Below are 24133 nucleotides of genomic sequence, written 5' to 3'. Positions count from 1 at the left end.
ATGCAGTGAGGTCATCTGCTGGTAGCGTGCTCTTTGTAAAGAAGATCCCGGGGCTAGAGGTGCAAGCATATTTTTCGTGTGTGGCTGGCCGGTGTATTGTCCTTGACTTTTCCCTGAATAGCATTGAGTGGCTCATTGTTTTCGTGTATGCACCGAAAGTGGTAGAGGAAAGAGTTGCTTTTTTCCAAAGCCTCCAAGAGCGCGTTCGCACGGAGAGGCAGCTCATCGTCTTAGGCGACTTCAATTGTGTCCTAAATGCGCGCGATAAGTCAAGCATCCGGGGGTTCCGAGGCAGGAGCACTGAAATGTTGATCAGAATTATTGATAACGGAAACCTGGAGGATGTGGCTGAATGTCTTGAGGGTGCGCGGGCAGTGAAGTTCCCCCCTTTTCAGGGCTCAAGCCATGCACGGCTGGACCGCATTTATACATCAGTTGACCTTGCCCCTGAATGCAGCCAGTACGGAGTTGTGGGAGTGTCCTTCTCAGACCATTGTTTAGTTGAGTGCTGCCTGGGAAGTGTCAAGCGAAGCAAGGCATTTTCATGGGAAATGTGGAAGCTAAACAACACGCTTCTTCGCGACGATGTGTATTTCCGAGCATTAAAGGATGAAATATTAAAAATAAACCCCTGCAATCACCTGAACATTTGGCAACAGTGGGAGCTGAGCAAAGAGTCTTTAAAAATCAAAGCAATAGAAAGGGCCACTTTTATCCGGAATAAGGAAAAACAAGACGAAGCTGAGTTAAGAACACTGCTGGAAACGTTTCTGAAGCAGGAATGCAAAGCGCCTGGGAAATGGATAGAAAATGTCAGGAAAACCAAGCAAAAGATAGAACTTACGGAAGAACGGCGTTATCGCGGAGCACTGGTGGTGGCGAGTGCGGAAGACACAGCTGCTGGCGAAGCGCCATCAAAACGTGCTCTCGGTTTAGAAAAAGCCCACGCTGAAAGGAATCATCCATAAAATAGAATGGGGGGTATCTTATCGGCAGACACTGACCACATTGAAGCAGCCTTTAAAGAATTATACGGGAGGCTTTTTTCATGGCATCCGGTAGACGCAGTCGCATTTAAGCATCAGTTTTTTGGTGCAATGCCACGGCTGGACGAAGAAAAGAAAAAGAAAATGGAACTAGCAATAACTGAAAACGAAGTAGCGCAAGCGATAGATGAATTAAACCTCGGAAAATCACCAGGACCAGATGGATTCAGTGCGGCATTTTATAAAGAATTTAAGCATGAAATTTCCCCGGTGCTGTGTACAATGTTTAATGACGCCTATAGAATAAACTTTTTGCCTCCGTCTTTTGGGACGTCCCATACAGTACTCATACCGAAAACTGATGATATAGAGAAATTGCAATCAGTTACCGCATATCGACCAATAGCACTCACTAATGTCGACTACAAAATCTTTATGAAGGTATTGGCGCGAAGACTGCTAACAGTGATATCGGATATTGTTGCACCTCACCAGACATGCGGAATAAAAGGGCGATCGATTTTTTCGAACAGTCACAAAGCGCGCATTGTACTTGAAAGCTGCGATAATATTAATGGGCGAGTGGCCATGCTTCAGATTGATCTCGAAAAAGCTTTTGATTGTGTTCCTCATGAAATCTTGTTGTCCGTTTTAGACCATGTGAATGTCGGTTCAGTTATTCACGATGGTGTATCGAAACTGCACAAGAGTGATCGTTGACAAGTGTCTGGGGGCCCCCATTAGCGTGCAGCGTTCGGTGCGTCAGGGCGGCCCCCTCAGCCCTCTCTTATTTTGTATTTACATCGAAACGCTGTGTATGAAAATAATAGAAAACAATAGTATTAATGGCTTTAGGTTACAAGCTGCTGAAGTTAAGCTGCTGGCGTATGATGACGACGTTGCTGTATTCACGGTTGATCAGGGGAGCATAAGCGAAGCTGTCGGGTGTGTACGCAAGTTCAGCGATGTCACCGGTAGCGGGGTTAATTGGTCCAAATGCCTCGGACTCTGGCATGGATGGTGGCCATCCCACCCGGACAATTTCGCCAACGTACCGTGGGCGACGACCCCGGGCAAGTATTTGGGCGTTCCGCTCGATGCTTATCGCGAAAGCGAGCAGTATTGGAAACAGCAAACGAAAGAAGCACGTGACAGAGCTAAAACACGGAAAGGCACCAATCTCTCAATTTTCGCCAGAGCTACAGTCTGCAATCTTTTTTTTATTAGCAAGCTCTGGTATGTCATGCAGGTTTTGCATTGCTCTCGGGTGAACATTCAAAAGCTACACCGGATTTTTGCCGTCTTTATATGGGCTTCCGAATGGGAACGTTGCAGCCGAACGAACCTGTTCCGGTGGGTAAAAGACGGGGGTCTTGGGCTAGGGCACCTCTTTTTAAGGCAGCTGGCGAACCGTTTTTTGTTTTTTCGCGATGTCTCAGACCCGTTCTTGCGCACCGTGTGCCAAGTGAGGCTGCGGCGATTGCTGCCCGAGTTTGTTGTTTCCACAGAAGAGGTCGCGGGTGGAATTTTTGGTTACTACAAAGAGATTGTAGCAAGTATTAGGTTTCTTTCAGCGCGTTTTTCCAGCGATTATTTGTATAAAACAAAAAGAAAAAAGTTTTACCACGGTCTTTGTGATAGTGTTTTCCCAGAGCCCATGTACAGGGCCCTGTACAGTGGAGGTCCGGGAGCTGAAGTTTTAAAAAGGGTGAAGAAAATGCAGGTGCCACCAGGAGTAAAGACTTTTTTTAAGTTACACACCGGGACATTGCCAGTTAAAAAGTTTTTGGAGGGAAACGATTTCTTTTTACCGTGGGGATCGAACTGCTTAAGTTGTAAACAGCCCGAAAGAATAGACCATGTTTTTTTGCATTGCTGGGAAGGGGTTTATTTTTGGGATGTGTTACAAAGGACAATAAAGAAAGAGCTACCACTTGACGCGCAGGGAGTTTGTTATTTAAGCACTGACAATAAGGATGGGGTACCATTTGATCTCATAATGCTCTTGGGCCTCCACTGTATATGGCGCTCCAGAATGGCAGGCTATAATTGTGACAAAGACGCACGACCTGCCCGAATTTATTTTCGGGAAAGAATGGACTGCTTTCTGGCCATCCAGAAAGCCGCTGCAGAGCCTCCCGAATGGCTCTCGAGGCTAGAGCCGCTCTGTATGCTTCGTGAATTTTAGTATGACGAAGCCAGACTCATGCTGGCTGACCACGACAGTGTCGTATGTACATAGCGTTTTGTGTGTTTTTGTTGAGTGTTTATGTGTAAATGTTAAGGGCCAAAGCCAGCCAATAAAGAAAAAAAAAAAGCAGAGTGGCGCAGTGAAAGCGTGCTGGGCCTATAACCCAGAGGTCCGTGGATCGAAACCACGCTCTGCTATCGTTTTGGCCATTTTTTTCCTTATTTTTTTCAACAGTGATTTTCTCATCTCTTCTACAATTTGCCTTCAAATATAGGCTACGCTGCTGTGCAGCGCAGTCAGCAGAGTGGCGCAGTGGAAGCGTGCTGGGCCCATAACCCAGAGGTCCGTGGATCGAAACCACGCTCTGCTATCGTTTTGGCCATTTTTTTCCTTCTTTTTTTCAACAGTGAGTTTCTCATCTCTTCTACAATTTGCCTTCTAATATAGGCTACGCTGCTGTGCAGCGCAGTCAGCAGAGTGGCGCAGTCATTCTACTTCCGGCCACCGAACGTGACGGACGCAGAATCATGAGCTCCGGCGGCCCTCGCTGGCCGCGGAAACAGGATCACCGATAACGACGACACGGATTATCAGCTGATACTGCCCCAACTGCCAACAGGAAGCATCGTTTTGAACACCGTGTATTTGCACGGCGACGTGCGAGCGAGGCCCTACCGGGCCGAAGATTTTAGGGAGGCTCTCGTGCCTACCGGTTTGCTGCCGGACGTGGTGGCCCTGGGAGCCTACCAGGTCAACCACGTGTGGGCAGTCACCCTGAACGGCGCGGAGGCTACAAGGCGGCTGCTGGCCTTTAAGGAACTGAAGGTGAAGAACAGTCGCTGCGTCATCATCGACCCGCAGGATCATCAGGTGAGGCTTACGCTTCACTGGCTGCTGCACGGCGTGGCCGACGAGGATGTGCGGAGCGCACTAGCGGCGTTTGGGACTGTCATGGACGTTAGCAGAGAGCGGTGGCGTGTGCAAGGTATGAGCGACAAGGGTTCCATGACGAGGACGGTCGGTCTGAAGCTCAAGAAGGGCATGACAGTTGAAGATTTGCCGCATCAAATACGGGTGGGAGGAGAACTGGCCTTAGCCGTGGCACCCGGTCGTCCGATGCAGTGCTTGCGCTGTCATGGCACTGGCCACGTCCGGAGAGAGTGCAAGGTGCCGCGCTGCTCGAACTGCCGGCGTTTCGGACACGAGGACTCCCAGTGCGTCCGCACGTATGCCTCAGCAATGGGCCCGGGGGAAAGGGATGAAGCCGAGCACTTAATGGACGCGACCGAGGCAGAGGACGCGGCGAAGGGAACTGGCGATCCGCTGCCTACCGCTGTGGCAGAGCAAGCAGCCCTCGCTGGTGAGCCGCAGGACACAAGCGCGGAACGTCCGAGTGAACCGTCGTCTAGTCCACCACTGGTGCAGCAGAGTGTCGACAAAAGCGGAGCGAGTACTCATGCACTGCCGACTCTATCGTCTTAGGGCCAGGAACCGCCAGCCAGTGACGCTTCCGTTACAACGGGTACTGGGACTGCAACGAAACGCCCCCACGAAGTCTCCGGAGACCACGACGACCAGGAACTCGCAAGCAGCGTTGACGAGCCGCCAGTGAAAGCGGTGCAAGGACGGCGGGCTACCTTCAAGCCACGGCCAAACGTCAACGCGGAAAGAAAGCCTGCCGACAAGCCACCGCCATCGAGAAGCGAGAGCAGACAACCGGACGGCCCCGGAGACGTCTAGCGGTACGCTAGATGCTAAAGGTGAGCACCATGCTCCGGGCCTCCCTCCTACTGCGAACCGAACTGGCTCCTGAACCAGCCCTCTGTGTAGCTACGTTGGATGTCAGAGGTTTAGGACAGAAACGAAAACAAAGTCAATTGTATCGGCTGGTAACAGAAAATGACACTGACATTCTCGCCGTCCAGGAGACCAAAGTAGAGGGAGAGGGGGAGACCGGGAGCATGGTGCAGCGTTTCACAGCAACGTACTACGCAATAGTTAGCCACGCTGTAGGACTGTCAGCAGGATGTGTACACTTTTTGAAAAAGTTTCCCGGTCTTACTGTTCAAAGCATCATGTCATGCCCGTCTGGGAGATTAATAGTGTGTGATTTCCTTTTGTGTAACGCGGAATATCGAGTGATTTGTGTGTACGCGCCGAACACATTGGAGGAAAGACATAATTTTTTTTGCTTATGTTAGGCAGTACATGATGCCTGAGAAACGCCTCATTATTATGGGGGACTTTAACTGCGCACTGATTTCTCCGGACCTAACCAGCTGCACAGCTTTTCGAGACAGGAGTACGGACTTATTAGCTGAGGTCGTTGCCGAATCGGAATTAGCAGATGTGGCTGAATGCCTACAGAGCGCATGCGCGGTAAAGTACACTCATTTCCAGGGTTCTAGCCACGCACGCCTGGATCGCATATACGTTGCTCTGGATATGATCCCGATGTGCCGTAGCTACGATGTTGTACCAATATGTTTTACTGATCACTGCCTCGTTAAATGCGCAATAGGAACGAAGAAACAACTGAAACACTTTGTATCGGACATGTGGAAAATGAACTCTATGCTACTTGGCGACGAACAATTTGTAACAAAAGCATTAGAAGAAATTAACAGAATAAAACCAAACACTAGCCTTAATCTGGGTCAGCAGTGGGAACTATGCAAGCAGCAGATTAAAGTCACAGCAATTGACAGGGTCAGTGCGATTCGTTTCCAAGGAAAAATGAAGGAAACCGAGCTGCGCACAATATTGGAGAAACTGATAGCAGAGGAGTGCAAAACGCCCAGCATTTTCAAAGATGATATCAGGAATGTAAAGCGGAAACTGCAGTTGATCGAAGAAGAGCGCTATCGCGGTGCGCTGGTGCGTGCACGAACAAATTCACTGAAAGCAGGCGAAGTACCTACGAAGCGGGCTTTAGGGATTGAAAAGACAAACGCCCGACGAAACCACATAGCCGAGATAGAGCGGAATGGCGTCGTGGTGAATGATAACGAGGGCATTCGGCGCCAGTTTTCTGAGCATTATCAAGCACTATTTGCGTTTCATCATGCAGACTTGGACGGATTTAAAAAGACATTTCTTGGCCATATGCCGCGACTGGACGATGAGATAAGAGAATTCTTGGAGCGACCAATAAGTGAAAGTGAAGTGTGCCTAGCAATTGAAAACTTAAACGACGGAAAGTCGCCTGGGCCCGATGGCTTATCCGCCTCGTTTTATAAGTTTTTCAAAGAAAAGCTGGCTGCAGTGCTCACGGTAGTGTCCAATGAGGCGTACCACATGAAAGTTTTACCACAGTCTTATAGTACATCACACACTGTTCTTATACCTAAGACTGATGCCGCAGAAAAACTTAGACTGGTGCCATATTACAGACCAATCTCTTTAACTAATGTTGACTACAAAATTTTAATGAAAGTTTTAGCGAGAAGACTCCAAACAGTGATTAAAAACCTAGTAGGCTGCCACCAGACATGTGGAATCAGGGGCAGGTCTATAGTGACTAACATACATAAGATGCGGTGCGTGCTTGAGTGCTGTGACATCATGAAAGCTTGTGTCGCTGTGCTGCAGCTCGACCTAGAGAAGGCCTTTGACTGTGTCCCACATGTTATTTTGTTCGCTATTCTCGATCATATTAATGTCGGTTCGATTGTCAAAGATGGAGTGGCCATGGCGTACAGGAATTGCACCACGCAGCGTATCATAAACAAGAGTCTGGGGGCCCCCATTGCCGTGCAGCGTTCTGTACGCCAGGGTTGCCCACTCAGTCCACTTTTATTTTGTCTTTACATTGAAACACTGTGCTTGGCTATTATTCAGAATGATTCGATTCGCGGGTTTCAACTGCAAGCTTCTGAAGTAAAGCTCTTAGCATATGCCGATGATGTCGCCGTATGCTGCATCGACCAAGGAAGTATTACAGCAACGGTTGAAGTAGTGAAGTTTTTCCGGGATCTCACGGGCAGTTTAATTAACTGGGGTAAATGCCTGGGATTCTGGCATGGAGAATGGCCGACAACCCCAGACACATTTGCTGGCGTGACGTGGGTGAACACCCCAGCGAAGTACCTAGGTGTCCCTCTGGAATGCTACAAAACAAATGATGACCTCTGGCTAAGCCAGCTGCACGAAACGCGAGAAAAAGCAGACAGGTGGAAGGGGGTTCCCCTTTCTTTCATCGCCAGGGCCACAGTGTGCAATCTTTTTTTTTGTAAGTAAGTTGTGGTATTTGATGCAGGTACTGCACTGCTCGCGGCTGAATGTGCAAAGGCTACACAGAGTGTTCGCCACCTTTATATGGGCGTCGCAATGGGAAAGCTGTAGTCGAACGAACTTGTTCAGAAGGGTGAAAGACGGCGGTCTTAGCCTGTCGCATCTCTTTGTGCGACAGCTCGTTAATAGGTTTATGTTTTTTCGTGACACGAGCGATCCTTTTTTACGCACAGTGTGCCAAGTCAGATTAAGAGGTGCGTTGCCTAGTTTTGTTGGCACAAATGTGATGCATGGATCCATTTCAGGTTTTTTCAAGGAGGTCGTGACTAGTGTACGATTCTTGTCGGCGCGTTTTTCGATTGATTATCTTTCTTCAGTGAAAAGAACAACAGTGTACAAAGATGTGTGTGACAGCATGTTTCCGGAACCATTGTACAGAGCCTTGCATAGTGGAGAACCCGGTCAGAATGTTTTAAAAAGGGTAAAGAGAATGCAGGTGACGCATGGAATGAATTCCTTTTTCTTCAAGCTACACACTGAAACACTGCCAGCAAAGAAATTCCTAGAGCAACGGGGCTTTTTCTTACCGTGGGGAGCTGACTGTATGATATGCAAAAAGCCCAAAACTATAGATCATGTTTTTCTGCATTGCTGGGAAGGTGTGTACTTTTGGGATGTTCTGCAGCGAACGGTCAAAAAAGATTTTCCACTGGACCCACACGGCATTAGATACCTAGCAATAAACAATGAAGACGGAATTCCATTCGACCTCATAATGTGGCCGGACTCCACTCTGTATGGCGCTACCGCATGGCCGGTTTCCATTGTGATCCGGATGCGAGGCCCGCACGGATGTATTTTCGCGAGAGCATAGCGAGATTTGTTGAAGTGCAGAAGTCGCTTGAGCCTGTACCACAGTGGCTGCCTAGAGTAGAAGCCTTGACAGCGCTGAAATAATTTTAATATGACAACGTCAGTATAAAGCTGACTGCTGCGGCATTTTTGTCTGCCTTATTTTTTGTTTCTATTTCTGTGTACCATCATGTGTTACTGGGCACTGTCGGAGACCGGCAATAAAGAAAATAAAAAGCAGAGTGGCGCTGTGGTAGCGTGCTGGGCCGATAACCCAGAGGTCCGTGGATCGAAACCACGCTCTGCTGGCGTTTTGGCCATTTTTTTCCTTCTTTTTTTCAACAGTGAGTTTCTCATCTCTTCTACAATTTGCCTTCTAATATAGGCTACGCCGCTGTGCAGCGCAGTCAGTTGGATTGTGGAAGCTTTAGAGCCTTATGGCACAGTCCTGTCTGTGGAGCGTGAAAAGTGGCGGTGCCCAGGGATGGAGCATATGGAAACGGCGAACCGTGAACTCTCCCTCACACTCAAGGATGGAGTGTCAGCTAGCACCATTCCACACACACTTAATGTTTATGGAGTGCAGGCATTAGTCCTTATCCCAGGGAGACCTCCACTGTGCCTCCGATGTAGCCGCGTTGGACATGTCCGGCGCCAGTGTCGCACGCCTCGATGCACTCAGTGCCGACGCTTTGGCCATACTGCGGAGAACTGTGTCTTGAGTTACGCTGACAGGCTGCGTCAAGGCCAGTGATCGCGGGAAGATGACGTGGCATCAGAACACATTATGGATGTGTCTGAGGTTGTGGACGCGACCGGAGAACTAAGTCATGAGCATCGAATAGATGGGGAACAGAAGACTTCAACACCTCAAAACAACACGGAATATGAAGCGACTGGCCATCTAGCATCCACGCCTCCAGGACGAAAACCGCCGGACCCGGGCCCCCCCGTGAGTGTTGCAGAGACTGCTGTGCTTGCTGCGCAGGAACACCTCGTTGCCACAGGTCAGCGTCCGGATATGCCTCCTGTGGAGTCAGTCGAGGCGATACAGCCAGTGAATGCTCGCCGATCCTCCTCTGATGCTGATTCTGCTTCGTCGTTGGAGGGCAACGGTGAGACGTGTGTGGCGTCGATCTCTGGCGTGTCAGGTTTTCTGTCGGCTGTCAGTGTGGCAGCGAGTGATGTGCTCCCCTTGGGTTCGTGGGCCGAGGCCTTGGCTGTCTCAGAGGAAGACATGGACAGCACCGCACCTTTCAAACGTCCTGCAGATGCTGACGAGGTGTGTATCAATGGCGCTGACCAGAAGGCACAATGTGTAGAGGCCACGGGAAGGGTGGTGTTAAAGAGGAGGGCGATGTCTGCCCGAGAGGCCGCCAATTTAGTGGCGGGTCACCACATTCCAGGGGATGGCGTTTGTTAAGACGCACCAAAATGGCGAGCGTCGCAGCATATCAAGTCGCTACCCTTAACGTTAAGGGTATGCGTAATCGTAGGAGGCAACAGCAGGTACGGCATCTCTTAAAGAAATGGAGTGTGTGTGTAGCCGCTATCCAGGAAACAAAGTTGTCCTCTGATGAAGAGACAGCAGCTGCTCTTGAGCCTTTTTTGTCGGAATACAGCATTATCGTTAGCCACGCGAGAGGCTTATCTGGAGGTTGTATGCTATTCCTGACGAACACGCTAGAGATGACAGCCATGTCTTATTGCATAGATGACGAGGGGCGACTTATATGCTGTGATCTCACAATTTCAGGTGTACAGTGGCGGATTATTTGTGTTTATGCCCCCACAAAGCAGCGCGATAGAAGGCTTTTTTTTTCTGTCATTAGTTGAACATTTGTGCACGGACCGCAAAATTATATTGTTGGGAGATTTTAATTGCGTTTGTAGGGATGAGGACCGTTCAGTGGTATGTAAGAGATACGACCATAGTGCTGCATTACTTACCGATTTGGTTTCTGAATATATTCTTGTGGATGTGGGGCAGGAAAAAGGCGACAGTATACATTTCACTCATTTTCAGTTTTCCTCTAATGCTCGCCTTGACAGAATTTACGTTTCTGTTGACGCATTAGCAAGTGTGTTTGGCTACTGGGTGCGGCCCATTTTCTTCAGTGACCACTGTATGGTGTCTCTTCAGATAGGAAAGTACACTCGGCATGTACTTCACCCTCGATGGGAGTTGTGGAAGATGAATAACTGTCTGCTCTCAGACGAAATCTTTCAGCGTGCTGTACCTACTTGTTTGAAGGACGTATGGTCACGCCGTGATCTTTCCATTTTTCAAAACTGGGACTTGTTTAAACAGGAGATCAAAAACTTGGCAATTGAGGCCTCAGCAAGAATTGCTTTCCTGAAGAGACACCACCTTCGTGAGCTTGGGCGCACCCTAACGGAGCAACATGATCTAGAGAGGGTAAGCACGGGTGCCTATCTCGAAGAGATTAATAACGTAAAAGCACAGCTTCAACAATTTGCGACAGACAGATATAAGGGGGCCTTGATACGATCTAGGTCCCGAAGGTTTCTTGATGAGCAACCTTCTCGTCGGGCCCTGAGTGATGAAAGAGAGAATGCTCTTGCGAAGGAAATATTGAAAATTCAGTATGGTGTTTGCACATACAGTGATGCGTCTGGTATTCTTGCTGCTTTCTTCGACTACTATCGGAAGCTGTTTGGCAGTTGCGAAGATCCAAGTCAGGGTTTCGATTACAGTTCCTTGCTCGGAAACTTCCCTCGACTTGATGATAAGAAGTGTGCTATAGTGAAAGGACCTATCACTTTGGATGAAATTCAGCCATTTCTGCCCTGCAGAGCCAGAAATCTCCTGGGCCAGATGGTATTACTAGCGAATTCTATAAAACATTTTCGCCTTGCCTAGTGCCAGTTTTGATGGAAGTTTTCAAAGCATCTTATGATGTGGGTGTGCTGCCTCCCACTTTTTATTCTGGGCACACAATATTAATTCCCAAAAGCAAAGATACTAATCGGTTGAAAACTGTTGAGGGATATCGTCCAATTTCCCTTTGCAATGTTGATTGCAAAATTTTTGCCAAGGTTCTTAGCAGTCGTCTGCAGCTCGTCATTATGGACTTGATAGGTCCGCATCAGGTCTGTGGTATTAGAGGCCGCAGTATTCAAACACATATCCATATTGCACGTTCAGTATTAGAGACAGTATCAGATGAGATAGGCCAAGTAGCTCTGATTCAAATTGTCTTGGCAAAGGCGTTTGATAAAGTTCGGCACGATTTCTTGTTCGCGGTCTTGGAGTATGCAAATATTGGTGACGTCTTGCTCAAAGGCATAAGGCTGTGCTATAAGAACTCCTATACAAGGGTTATTGTTAATCAGGAGCTAACGAAACCAGTACCACTAGAAGCATCTGTTCGTCAAGGATGTCCACTGTCTCCATTGTTGTTTGCCCTATATCTGGAACCCCTCTGTCTCAGTATAATTAACAGCGCAGCTATCCGTGGTTTCTCTCTAGCTCAATGTGAAGTTAAAGTTTTAGCTTACGCTGATGATGTCGCCCTCTTTTGTTCTGACAAAAAAAGTGTACTCGAGGCTCTAAACTTGACTAAACAGTTCTGTGATGTATCAGGCGCGGCTCTTAATTTAGAGAAATCCAAAGGCTTTTGGTTGGGTCATTGGGGAACTAGGCCAAGCCAGTTCGGTGGTATATGCTGGAACTGTAGCCCTCTTGAGTACCTTGGCGTTCCGCTGCACCAAGTTCGCAACAGTACAGCCTACTGGGATTCACAAACTGTAACTCTACGGCGGCAAACACAGGCTTGGATGGGTAGGGAACTCTCAGTATTTGCGAGGGCACAGGTCTGTAACATTTTTTTGTTTGCAAAGCTCGCGTATGTCCTTCAAGTCCTGCATTGTGCGAGGAGGAAGGTGCAAGCCATACATAGAATATTTGCAGCATTCGTTTGGCGCTCTCAATGGGAGCCGATGAGGCGTGACAACTTGTTCCTTCCCTTAGAGGGTGATGGAGTGGGCCTTGTTCACCTGTTCGTGCATCAACTCGTTTCCCGTTTTTTCTTTTTCAAATCGGCAAACGACCCGTTTCTGGTAGCTGTGCTCATTAGGCGGCTTAGTTTTCATTTGCCTTACTTATTCGCACCGACTGTGCAGGCTCGTGAGGGGACTATATGGGGATTTCTTAAGGAGGTTGCTGACACTTTCAATTTTCTCACTGTGTGCTTCTCTTTAGATTACCTGTATAGCCTCTCGAGAAAGCAGATGACCCAGGCTCTCACTGAGTCTTTGTTCCCTACACCATTGTATCGGCAGCCTTATTTGGGGTCTTTGGACATTAGTGTTCTAAAGCGTGTTAGGCGGATGTGCATTCATGCAGCCGCTTTAACGTTCTTTTTCAAACTACACACAGCGACGCTGCCTGTCAAGACATTTCTTAATGACAAGGGGATGTTTGTACCCTGGAATGTGAATTGTCGTCTGTGTAACGTGCCTGAGACAATTGATCATTGCTTCATCCTGTGCCGTGATGCCATGTTCTTTTGGGACATACTACAACGAACTCTTAAGAAGGACATTGAAATTACACCATACACTATTAGATTTCTGCCTGTTGACAAAAACTTTGTTGTGCCTTATGACGTGTTTGTGTTGATGGGACTATTCAGTCTTTGGAAAAGCCGTATGATGGACAGACATGCCGAGCCACCAAGATCGTCCAAATCTGTTTTTCGGGAACAGTGTGCGTTGTTGAGGAGTGTATATGCTGCTCGCGACGAACCTCCAAGCTGGCTGCCGTGCCTAGATGCTTGTGTGTGCATCCCTGAATTTTGATGTTTTGATGGGGATGCAGTGGTGAGTCAGGGCTATGGGGGGCTCATATTAAGCAGCCCGGTAACTTGAGACGCGAACTAGTCTGATTGAAGTTTCCTCCTTTCTACAGAAGTTCTTCCATGCAATAAAGAAAAAAATCAGCAGAGTGGCACAGTGGAAGCGTGCTGGGCCCATAACCCAGAGGTCCGTGGATCGAAACCACGCTCTGCTAGTGTTTTGGCCATTTTTTTCCTTCTTTTTTTCAACAGTGAGTTTCTCATCTGTTCTACAATTTGCCTTCTAATATAGGCGACGCTGCTGTGCAGCGCAGTCAGAAGAGTGGCGCAGTGGACGTTTTCAAGAAAGGTTAAGCAAGACACATTTGAAGTCCTTACTGGACAAGTTATTAGCTCGGGAATGCAAGGCACCGGGTGTTTTCAGTGAAGACGTACGAAAAACCAAACAAAAGCTAGAAACGATAGAGGAAGAGCGATATCGCGGCGCACTTGTGCGCGCGAGAGCTGAGCAATCCGCTGCGAGCGAAACACCCACAAAACTGGCATTAGGAATGGAAATGGCACACGCTCGGCGAAACCATGTCGCGGAAATTCAATGGGGCGGTGCCACTGCATCTGACGATGACAGCATTGAAAAGGCTTTTTTTTATTACTATCAAGTGCTCTTCGCTTCGAGGCATGTTGACATGGGAAGATTTAAGGAGATATTTTTAGGGGCCATGCCACGTATTGATGAAGCAGACAGAATAAGATTAGAGCTGCCAATTAGCGAACAAGAAGTGGAACAGGCTATTGATAAATTAAACTCAGGAAAGTCGCCGGGGCCCGATGGCCTGAGCGCAGCTTTTTATAAAGCTTTCAAGAAGGAACTAGCACCGCTCCTCTCAGTGGTATTTAATGAAGCGTATGTGTTGCATGCTCTGGCTACATCATATGCATCCTCGCATACTGTGCTCATACCAAAAACCGATCAAACCGAAAAACTCAGACAGGTAACATCGTACAGGCCCATAGCCCTCACAAATGTAGACTACAAAATTTATATGAAGGTTCTTGCAAGCAGGCTACAGACCGTAATGCATAAAATAGTCGGACCTCACCAAACGTGTGGGATCAAGGGGCGTTCCGTTGTTGAGAATATTCACAAGGCTAGGTGCGTGCTTGAGTGTTGTGACGCAATATATGCTCGGGTCGCAGTTCTTCAGATTGACCTTGAGAAGGCGTTTGACTGTGTGGCGCACGAATTGCTGCTTTGCATTCTACATTACATTAACGTTGGTTTTGTTATCAGAGAGGGTGTGGCCGTGGCTTACCGTAACGGCACTACGAGGTTAATAGTAAACAAGACCTTGGGGGCCCCCATTAGTGTGCAGAGATCGGTACGCCAGGGCTGTCCCCTCAGCCCCCTGCTGTTTTGTATTTATATAAAAACCCTCTGCCTAAACATTATAGGAAATGAGGCTATTCATGGTTTTCGTGTACAGGCATCAGAAATGAACCTCTTAGCATACGCAGATGACGTTGCTGTTTTCTGTGTTAACCAAGATAGCATAAGCAGGACAATCGAAGCAGTAAAGGGTTTCAGTGAGGTCACCGGAAGTTTGGAGAATTGGGGCAAGTGCCTGGGATTCTGCACGGAGAATGGCCGTCAACTCCAGCTGTTTTCGCCACCGTTTCTTGGGTGACAACACCCGTGAAATACTTAGGTGTTCCACTCGAATTTTACAGGGACACTGAGCCTTTTTGGAAAACACAGGTGGAAGAAACGCGTGAGAAAGCCGAAAAATGGAAAAGTGCTAATTTGTCTGTGTTTGCAAGAGCAACTGTGTGCAATTTGTTTTTGATAAGCAAGCTCTGGTACGTGATGCAAGTACTTCACTGCTCACGGTTAAATGTGCAAAAGCTGCACCGTATTTTCGCTATCTTTATATGGGCCTCAAAATGGGAGAGGTGCAGCCGGACAAATTTGTTCAGGAGCGTCAAGGTAGGGGGACTTGGTCTGGGGCAGTTGTTCATACGGCAGATAGTAAACAGATTTTTATTTCTCCGAGACGTTAAAGATCCCTTTCTACGTACCGTATGCCAAGTCAGGCTCGGGCGTGCTGTGCCAGATTTCATTGTTGGAACGGAGACTATGACTGGAGGTATTTTGGTTTTCTTAAAGAGGTTGTGTTTAGCGTCAGGTTTTTGACGGCGAGATTTTCTAAAAATTATTTAAGTGGTGTTCAGCGGAAAACATTGTACAAGGATGTAAGTGACGTGTTATTGCCGGAACCAATGTACAGGGCAATATGCTCCGGAGGCCCAGGCAGAGATGTCCTGAAACGTGTGAAAAAAATGCAGGTACCATCGGGAACAAAAAATTTCTTCTTCAAGCTTCACACCGGGATTCTGTCTGTAAAATTTTTCCATGAAAAAAGGGGTTTTACCTACCTTGGGGATCCCACTGCCTTATCGTTAAACAACCAGAAACTATTAATCACGTTTTCTTCCACTGTTGGGAAGGGGTATATTTTTGGGATGTCCTTCAAAGGACCATCAAAAAAGAATTACCATTGGATCCGTATGGAATCCGATTCCTGCCTACAACAAAAGAGATGGCATGCCGTTGGATTTAGTAATGCTCGCGGGCCTCCATAGCATATGGCGCTCCCGAATGGCAGGCTTTCATTGTGACCCGGATGCGTGGCCTGCGCGATTGTATTTCCGTGAGACAATGCACAAGTTCATCGAGGTGCTGAAAACACAAGCATCTCCCCCTGAGTGGCTTTCAAAGCTCGAACCTTTGACGGAACTCAGGGAATTTTAAACTGACAAGGCCTGGCCCTCTGGGGGGTTGTAGGCTACCTTCTTGTAGTTTGGGTGTCTACACGTGGATGCTTTTTGTTGTATTCTGTCGAAGCCCGGCAATAAAAAAAAAGCAGAGTGGCGCAGTGGAAGCGTGCTGGGCCCATAACCCAGAGGTCCGTGGATCGAAACCACGCTCTGCTAGCGTTTTGGCCATTTTTTTCCTTCTTTTTTTCAACAGTGAGTTTCTCATCTCTTCTACAATTTGCCTTCTAACATAGGCTACGGTGCTGTGCAGCGCAATCAGCAGAGTGGCGCAGTCCGGATTCTGCTTCCGGCCGCGCTAGCGAACGGACGCGTTATCATGACCTCCGTCGGAGCGGCGTCAGCGGCCCAGCAGGGCCGCGGAAACAGGTCTTCTGGCGCTTTTTCTTCAACAGGTGCTGAATACTAGGTAGTTCTACCGAGTTTGCCTACAGGGCGTTTCGTTGCCAGCACAGTTTTTTTGCACTGTGATATCAGGGCACGCCCATACCGGGTGGAAGATTTCCGCGATGTTCTGGCTGAGTTATCGCTCCTGCCGTAAGTAATCGCCATCGGAGCCTACAGGATGAGCCACGTGTGGGCGGTTACGTTTAAGGATGAAGACGCCGTGAATAATATTGAGTGCTGGTGAGCTGCTGTGAAAAAGTGCCGGTGTCTCGTCATCGACCCAGCTAACCAAGACGTGCGCATGAAAGTCCACTGGCTTTTGCACAGTGTTTCTGACGACGACGTGAAGCTCGCCTTCGCGGCATTTGGCAAGGTGACTGACGTTGCCCGCGAGCGGTGGCGAGTGCAGGGTATGGCAGACAAAGGCTCCACTACAAGGCTCGTCACCCTGAAGCTGAAACCGGGAGTGAAGCTCGACGACATTCCGCACCAGGTGAGCGTCGCCGGTGAGCTGGCTCTCGTGGTCGTGCCGGGCAGGGCTCCGCTCTGCCTTCACTGCCGTGGCACGGGCCACTTACACCGGTAGTGCCGCATACCGCGGTGCGGTGCTTGTCGACGGTTCGGCCAAGAGGACAGCCAGTGCGAGCGTACCTACACAAAAGTCACCGGGTCCGTTAACACTCAGGACGCTTCAGCCTTCCTCATGGACGCGGCGTATATGGAAGAGACGTCTGCCGCTACGACTGCGACAGCGGAGGGCGAGGCGAATGCCGTGGAGACATCGCAACAGGAAAAAATTGTTGCTGAGGAGGGCGTAACCATACGTGAACCAGCGCCTCGCCAGGACGCAGGGCCGAGGTCGGAGGGCGAGGTGAAATCCCCAGTCGCTACTGGGGCTCCTTTCATTCCTCCTGACCCTGTGAGCATGGACATGTCTTCCGGGGAGGCTAACCTAGCGGCGAGAAAGCGCCCGCACGACGACGGTGAGAGCATGGCGCTTCAACAGGACGGCAATGGCGGAGACGAGCCGCCGTCCAAAGCCGCAGGTATGAGGCGGCCGACCTTGAAGCCGCGGCCGAACACTTCGTCCGAAACACGGCAGGCGGGGAAACCGCCTCCGTAGTTTCATGCCTAGAGCCCGTTCTGGGGTCTGGGGATTTTTTTCTTTAGGCGTGGCGCGAAGGCAGACACCATAAAATAAGGCGTTTTTTTTCTCGATATGGCTCTCATTTTAACTGAAGCACTGCGTGTAGCCACTTTAAACGTGCGAGGCCTTGCAGCAAGAAGGCGACAATGCCAGCTCAGTCGCCTTCTTCTAGACAACGATCTGCACGTAGTTGCAATACAAGAAACTAAAATTGAAAGCCAGGAAGCTACAGAACGTATGGTGTCCGTTTTCCGTACGCACTTTGAAGTATGTGTGTGTCATTCTGTAGGTGCCTCTGGCGGCTGCGTACTTTTTCTTCGCAATAATTTCGGTATTACGGTGCAGTCACTTTTCTCGTGTGATAGCGGCCGTCTTCTTGTCGTATATTTTTTGTACTCTGGCGTTGAGTTCCGAGTTATTTGTGTGTATGCACCAAATGCGGAGTCCGAGCAAAGAGTGTTTTTTGACCGATTTGAGACATACCTAAACTGTGACAAAGTGCTAATCCTACTGGGCGATTTCAACTGCGTCTGTCAGGCTACCGATCGTGCAAGAAGTTCGTTTGTGAGAGATAGGAGTGCTGATGTCTTGAACGAATTGGTCCATGGCCATTATTTAGAAGATATTGGAAGTGTTTTCACAAACGGCCCTTGTACACGGTATACCCATTTTCAGGGCAATAGCCATGCCCGATTGGACAGAGCGTATGTGTCGGCAGAACTTTTTTTCCTATGCACATTGTATGATGTCAGACCTGTGGCTTTCAGTGACCACGCCCTAGTGATTACAACCTTTGGCAGGCAGCAAAGCAAAAAGCGGTTTAATTGGCATTTATGGAAATTAAATATTAAGTTGTTGGAGGACGAAGGATTCGCTAAGAAAGTAAAGCAAGAACTAGAGAAGCTAATTACAGCGCAACCGTCGAACTTCGCTGCAGAGTGGGAGGAGTTTAAGCAAAGGGTAAAAATAAGAGCGATTGAAAAAGGTACGCAGTTGAAATATGCCGAGAAACAAAAGGAAGCAGAGCTTCGTGAACAGCTTGAATACCTCACGTGTATAGAAAGCGCACAACCAGGCACATGCTTTAATGAAATCAGGGATGTCAAAGCCCAGCTGGAAAAATTCGACGCCGATAAGTATACTGCGGCAGTTATTCGGGCGCGAACTGAGCAGCTATGGGCAGGGGAAACACCAACAAAACGAGCGATATCCGATGAAAAACGATACTCGTGCCGAAAGCAAATACGACAAATAAACACTGGGGCACGGGTTTCGGCAGACAGTGGCGTAATCAACGAAACAATCTGTGATCACTTCAAAGATATGCTGGGTCATTCGCGGAAAGCGGAAAGGGGCTTCCGTTGCGAATTTCTACCACTTATGCCGAAACTTGACGAAGAAATCAAAATACGGCTCGAACAGACGATTTCCTTGCAAGAAATAGAGGACGCGATAGATGCATTGCCAACCGGTAAAGCTCCTGGCCCCGGCGGCCTGGGAGCAGCTTTCTACAAAGCTTTCAAAACTGCAATAGCCCAGATACTGCAAGTCATTGTCGTTGAAAGTTATGAGAAAAAACGTGTTCCGCTGTCCTTCACAACTTCGCACATAGTGCTCATTCCTAAAACCGATGATGCTGAAAAGCTCCTGATAGTGGGGTCTTATCGCCCGATAAGCCTCACAAACGTCGACTACAAGATTATCATGAAGGTGTTGGCGAAGAGACTGCAGAGTGTTATAACATCGATTGTAGGCACGCACCAAACGTGTGGCATAAAAGGTCGAAGTATCGCTACGAACATACACGTGGCGCGGTCCGTACTAGAATGCTGTGACTCTTTTGATGACCGAGTGGCGATGATACAACTAGATCTGGCAAAAGCCTTTGACCGGGTGTCTCATGACGTCCTGTCTGCCGTACTAGAGCATGCGAATGTTGGCCGAATAATAACAGAAGGTGTCAGAATGGCATACGCAAACTGTACGACTCAGATTGTTGTGAAAGGCGAACTCACTGGCAGCCTGCAAGTGCGATCTTCTGTAAGACAGGGTTGTCCCCTGTCGCCATTGCTGTTCGCGGCGTACCTTGAGCCACTTTGCTTGGCCATCCGGAATAATGAATGCATAACGGGTTTCAGGCTGCAATCAGCGCACGTCAAAATCTTGGCTTATGCTGATGACATCGCTGTATTTTGTGCAAATACAGAAAGTATTCCTGAGGTAACGAACGTAGTGCAAAAATTTTGTAGCTGCACTGGAGCTCAAATCAACTGGGAAAAAAGCAACGGGTTCTGGCACGGTGGCTGGGACGTCACGCCTGAACACTATTCTCGGATACGCTGGTCCACCACTCCAGCGTTGTATTTAGGAGCACCGCTTGACAGTTACCGGGACCCAGATCCGTACTGGCTTGACCAAGCATCGAGGGCCAAGGAAAGAAGTGATGCATGGCAAGGGAGACAGTTATCGATGTTTTCGCGTGCCATTATCTGCAACCTGTTCCTTACTGCTAAAGTGTGGTATGTGATGAATGTGCTCAGTGCTTCCCGGGCAAGCATTCAAAGACTTCATCGTATATTTGCGGTTTTTATTTGGGCTTCGACCTGGGAAAGGACGAGTCGAACAAACCTGTTTCTTTCTGTGAAGAAAGGTGGGCTTGGCCTGGCGCATTTATTTTTGAGACAAGTTGTCTCGCGTTTCATGTACCTACGGGATGAAAATGATGTCTTCCTCCGGACCGTAATGCAAGTACGGCTTTGTCGACTTCTTCCTGACCTTCTTGTAAGTTCGGTACATATAAATGGTGCGGTAAGAGGGTACCTTAAAGAAGTTGTGCTCGCGTACAGAATGCTGCATGTTCGGTTTTCCATGGAGTTTTCAAGGGATCTATGAGTGCTAAGTAGAGAATGGCCATTTCTGCATATGTGGTCATTAACCTATTAAAGCTATCGCGTCATTCCCTTAACGCGGAGCCTAAGTGCCCTCTCCAATTTGTGTTCGCTTTGTGGTGGTGTGGTTTCCAGCTATGCACGCAGATCTTTTAAGATCCGTAGCATTCGAAGGCGCTTGAAACGAAGTCAGGTGAGCGCAATGTCTGCTGCCGGTTAGGCCTGAAGTCTGTCCGCCCCATCGCTTGGAACCATTCGCGCACCAGACGGGATTTGCGTACCAAACTGTGCTATACTTGTGCACAGCAAAGTTAAAGAAGGGAACAAAGACTCTGAGACATTTTTCTTATAAAAGGAGAAAATACTTCGACAAGCCCAACTAATGTGAACCTTACTCGTCGAGGATTAAATTTGCTTAATTTCGAAGTCTGGTGGTGGCCGTGCATTGCGCGCCGGAACGACTTCCACTTTATGAATTAACTGAGGAAAATACTCACTTTGCACTTGTCAGCATGAGCACGGTACTCACTTAATAGTAGGACAGGTTCACATTTCTTATTCATGTTTTTCTGTGCAAAATCTAAAAGCGCAGTGTCATGACAAGGTGAGAGCGGGCATGTACAAACAAGTTTCTTACATAAAAGTATGGTTAGAGAAAGTCTTTCAACGCACCAACCAAGCCCATACACGAACGTCGGGCGCGAACAGGAAAAGCAGACGACATCATGAAACGTTTCATTTTCACACCGTGTCAACAGAATTAAGCTTGTATAGTATACTATTTCAAATGCTAAGAACTTTTTTTAATATTTGGTCCGAAAAGTGTCTCTCCTAAATGCAAAAAAAAATTTCGGCGGCTAGCAGTATTTGCCGACACGAAGAGAAAGGCATCTCTTTTTCAGGAATTATTTCCCTCTCCCAGTGTACCCATGGAGGCGGCTGTTCGTTAACATTCGGTCAGCACATTGAAAAAGAAGGTGATAGAGTGCAGTACGAAATTTCGACGCACACTTTTTAATGTGTCACGTCAAACGCGTGTTTTCAAGCCGGGCAAACTTCAAGAGAATTTCTATACGCTGGGTGTTTTCCTGAATAGCGCAAGCTTCTCGTGTAGTATTGCATGCTGCCAAGTGCGGTGCACTTGCTGACTAATACAGTCGTAATAAAGTCGTGCTCACTAATTTGAAGAGCACTAATAAAGTACGCTACATTTGCTCAATAATACATGTGCATATGTGTATTGGATGGCTCGCAACCTTCAGTGGCAAAGACCGCAGAGTTTTTCCACCACCAGGCGCTTCGCACTACGCGTTACCAAGCCCTTTTCTTCAGATAACCCCGTCCGAGAGAACTCACGGAACATATGACACGTTCGAAAAGACGGTTCTCAAAGATCATTTAACAAGCGAAACTCTACCGTTAATAGCCGTATTCTGCTAAAGCTATTATCTAAGCTAGTCGTTTACTGACTCTACATAGTACTGCAGGCCAGAACAGTAGAACTAGCATGTATCCTTTCATTTCTCTCCCGTCCATCTTTTTTTTTTGTGCTAGTTGCTATGTTTGGAGTCTTACTATGCTGGGTCAAGTGATCCATTCTTATAGTCCTCACAGCCCCGCAACGAACTTTCTTTCGTTTTAAGTTTTCTCTCGCGCCATATCTCGGTACAGTACAAGGTCTCTAAATGTGCAATTGTGTGCGACGTAATTACCTACACGTTTTTATTTTTTCTTGTTCTTTGCTTTCAAATGGCCGCAAAGTTGCACATGTGGCAGGAAAACAGCCACATGTTCCGTTTGCTTGCGATGTATCTTATTCGCCGCGTTCCTCAGCGTCCTCAACATTTGTCCATCTATTCTCTGGCAACCAAATCAAAAGTAAGTTTTTGCTCTCAAAAGAATGCGTGAAACAGAGCGTTTTCAAGTTGGCTTCCATTTTATCCGTTTTTTTTTTTTGCCTGCTATGTAAGAGACGCATGTTCGGGAGCAACGCAGCACCAACGTACAGGTTCTGTTATTAACACAGCACTTAACCAAGGACGCTCCAAGGGGAGTAACACTAATTCGAAGAGCGGCAACACTTAGTTAAGCACGGCGTCGTCTTGTGCTAGCTTCAGCGCGCCCCCTCGTGCTGCGCTGTCCTCGCACTTTCACGACGCGAGGCGTTCGCTGTTCTCGCTGCCGCCGGCCGCGGCGTCCAGTCCTGAGGGCGACCTCTTCGTCTTGTCGTTCGGTTTCATTCGCTGGCGCCTTCTCCCCCACTACACCTTCCTGATGCTTCGAGGGTCTCCGCTGTCCATGTCCAGTCAGTCTAGTCGCAGCGCTGGCTTTATTCACCTTCTTTGTCAAAGCGGGGGCAGGGGAAGACTGCGTATGGCTTCGAGACGGCAGTCCGGGCCCTTCCATTCTCACGATCCTCGTCGTCCATGCAGCTCAACGCCGACGTCGCTTCAGTTCCGGACGCATTCGAGGACGAAGGTGCGAGGAGTACTGGCGTCCGCAAGTACCCCGCAGTGCGGCCACGCGACACCAAGTACACGGCCACAATGAGTGCCAGGCTGCCCATCCCTCCCAGGTAGAGCAGGCACAAGAAGCAGGGATGGCGGCGGCTTTGACGAGGCTGGGAACTGTTGAGGTCGCCGAGGCCGCGTTCGGCTTCGGCCGTTACCCTCGGGGTGGTCGTGAATTCGGCCACCGCGATGGCGGCACCTCTGCGTTTAGGCCGCGGCCGATGTTCGGCGCCGATTGGCACCGCTGCAGTCGCTGCCGGTGCTGCTGCAGCCGGAGGAAGAGGAAAAACTTTATTTATATTTGATAATAAATATAATATTAGCGGTCGCGGGCTGTCTTCTTCATCTTCCGATGAGTTATTGCAGCCCGTCTTAACAGGTTTGGGGCCCCTGGTCCAGGGCTCCACTGAGGTATGCCGCCAGGTAGCTGGAATAGCTCCTGCTTCGTGCTAGTCTTTGTTGGATTTCAGGAGCCCGGGTGCATGGTTGCTGGCCGGCGCCTTTGTGGAGGTCGGCTGCCCTTGTGTCGTTGCCGTCGTCAAAAAAGCCCTTTGTCGGAAGACTGCATCCGCCATTCTCACACTTGTTCTTCCTCTTCGTCTTCCTCCCGGTCAATAGCGTGGTGTGCTCCATCATCTCTGGGCATCTGGAACGTCTAGCATTCGCAAAGATAACTGGTGACGTTATATGCGATGCTGAAGTGAAATTGCCCCAGAAAATCGAGGACGTATCCGTTGTGGCTGCAGATGAATATCGCGAACATATGTTGCTCCTGCTGCTTCTCATGCCCTTGGAAGCGTGCACACCGTTGACTATACAAACAATATTGTTTTGTTTGCAATCTTGCGTATAACACGGTAGTGCGTCGAGAAGAAAGGTGCACACAGGCAGTTTTCACTAGCCCACTGTTCCTGGTTTGTTTATATTCGCAGAAGAAGCACATAAAAAATATAAACACAATTGGCACCATAAGCGAAATGTTAGATAAGCGTATTAGTAATCGTGCTTTGAACGAAAGCAAATCCCAGTAAAAAAAAACAGACTATTTTCTAAAATAAAAACAAATACTCAAAAGTAAACATTTATTTTGCAGGAGGCGGAGATTCCAGTATGAAGAAAAAACCAACTCTTCAATTTGTAGGCATTCAAAAGAGAGCGTGACGTGTATGATGAACGCTCCTCTCGAGTGTTAATACTTAAAGTAGGAACCAGCCAGCTTTCTGCCTACCGCCCGGCATGCAACACTCAGGTGAAACCAACTTTGCATTTTTGAAAGGGACACCCTGT

General features: G+C 48.4%; 1 protein-coding gene and 4 non-coding genes across 5 annotated transcripts; all 5 read left to right on the top strand.

Annotated features, from left to right (window-relative positions):
- On the top strand, positions 1-22915 carry LOC144123966 (uncharacterized). Its single transcript, XM_077656667.1, has 4 exons — positions 1-5; positions 3741-4537; positions 16586-16794; positions 22769-22915. Exons 1-4 carry the CDS (start codon positions 1-3, stop codon positions 22913-22915), a joined length of 1158 nt encoding a protein of 385 aa, XP_077512793.1.
- Positions 3303-3374, top strand: TRNAI-UAU (transfer RNA isoleucine (anticodon UAU)). The gene has a single exon. It is a non-coding gene; the product is annotated as a tRNA-Ile (tRNA).
- Positions 3476-3547, top strand: TRNAM-CAU (transfer RNA methionine (anticodon CAU)). Its single transcript has one exon. It is a non-coding gene; the product is annotated as a tRNA-Met (tRNA).
- On the top strand, positions 8499-8570 carry TRNAI-GAU (transfer RNA isoleucine (anticodon GAU)). Its single transcript has one exon. It is a non-coding gene; the product is annotated as a tRNA-Ile (tRNA).
- Positions 16002-16073, top strand: TRNAM-CAU (transfer RNA methionine (anticodon CAU)). The gene has a single exon. It is a non-coding gene; the product is annotated as a tRNA-Met (tRNA).
- Positions 22916-24133: the final 1218 nt, after the last annotated feature.

The sequence above is a fragment of the Amblyomma americanum genome, chromosome 3, assembly GCF_052857255.1.
Source record: "Amblyomma americanum isolate KBUSLIRL-KWMA chromosome 3, ASM5285725v1, whole genome shotgun sequence".
Classification (NCBI taxonomy): Eukaryota; Metazoa; Arthropoda; class Arachnida; order Ixodida; family Ixodidae; genus Amblyomma; species Amblyomma americanum.
This window is presented reverse-complemented; position numbering and strand designations above follow the sequence as displayed.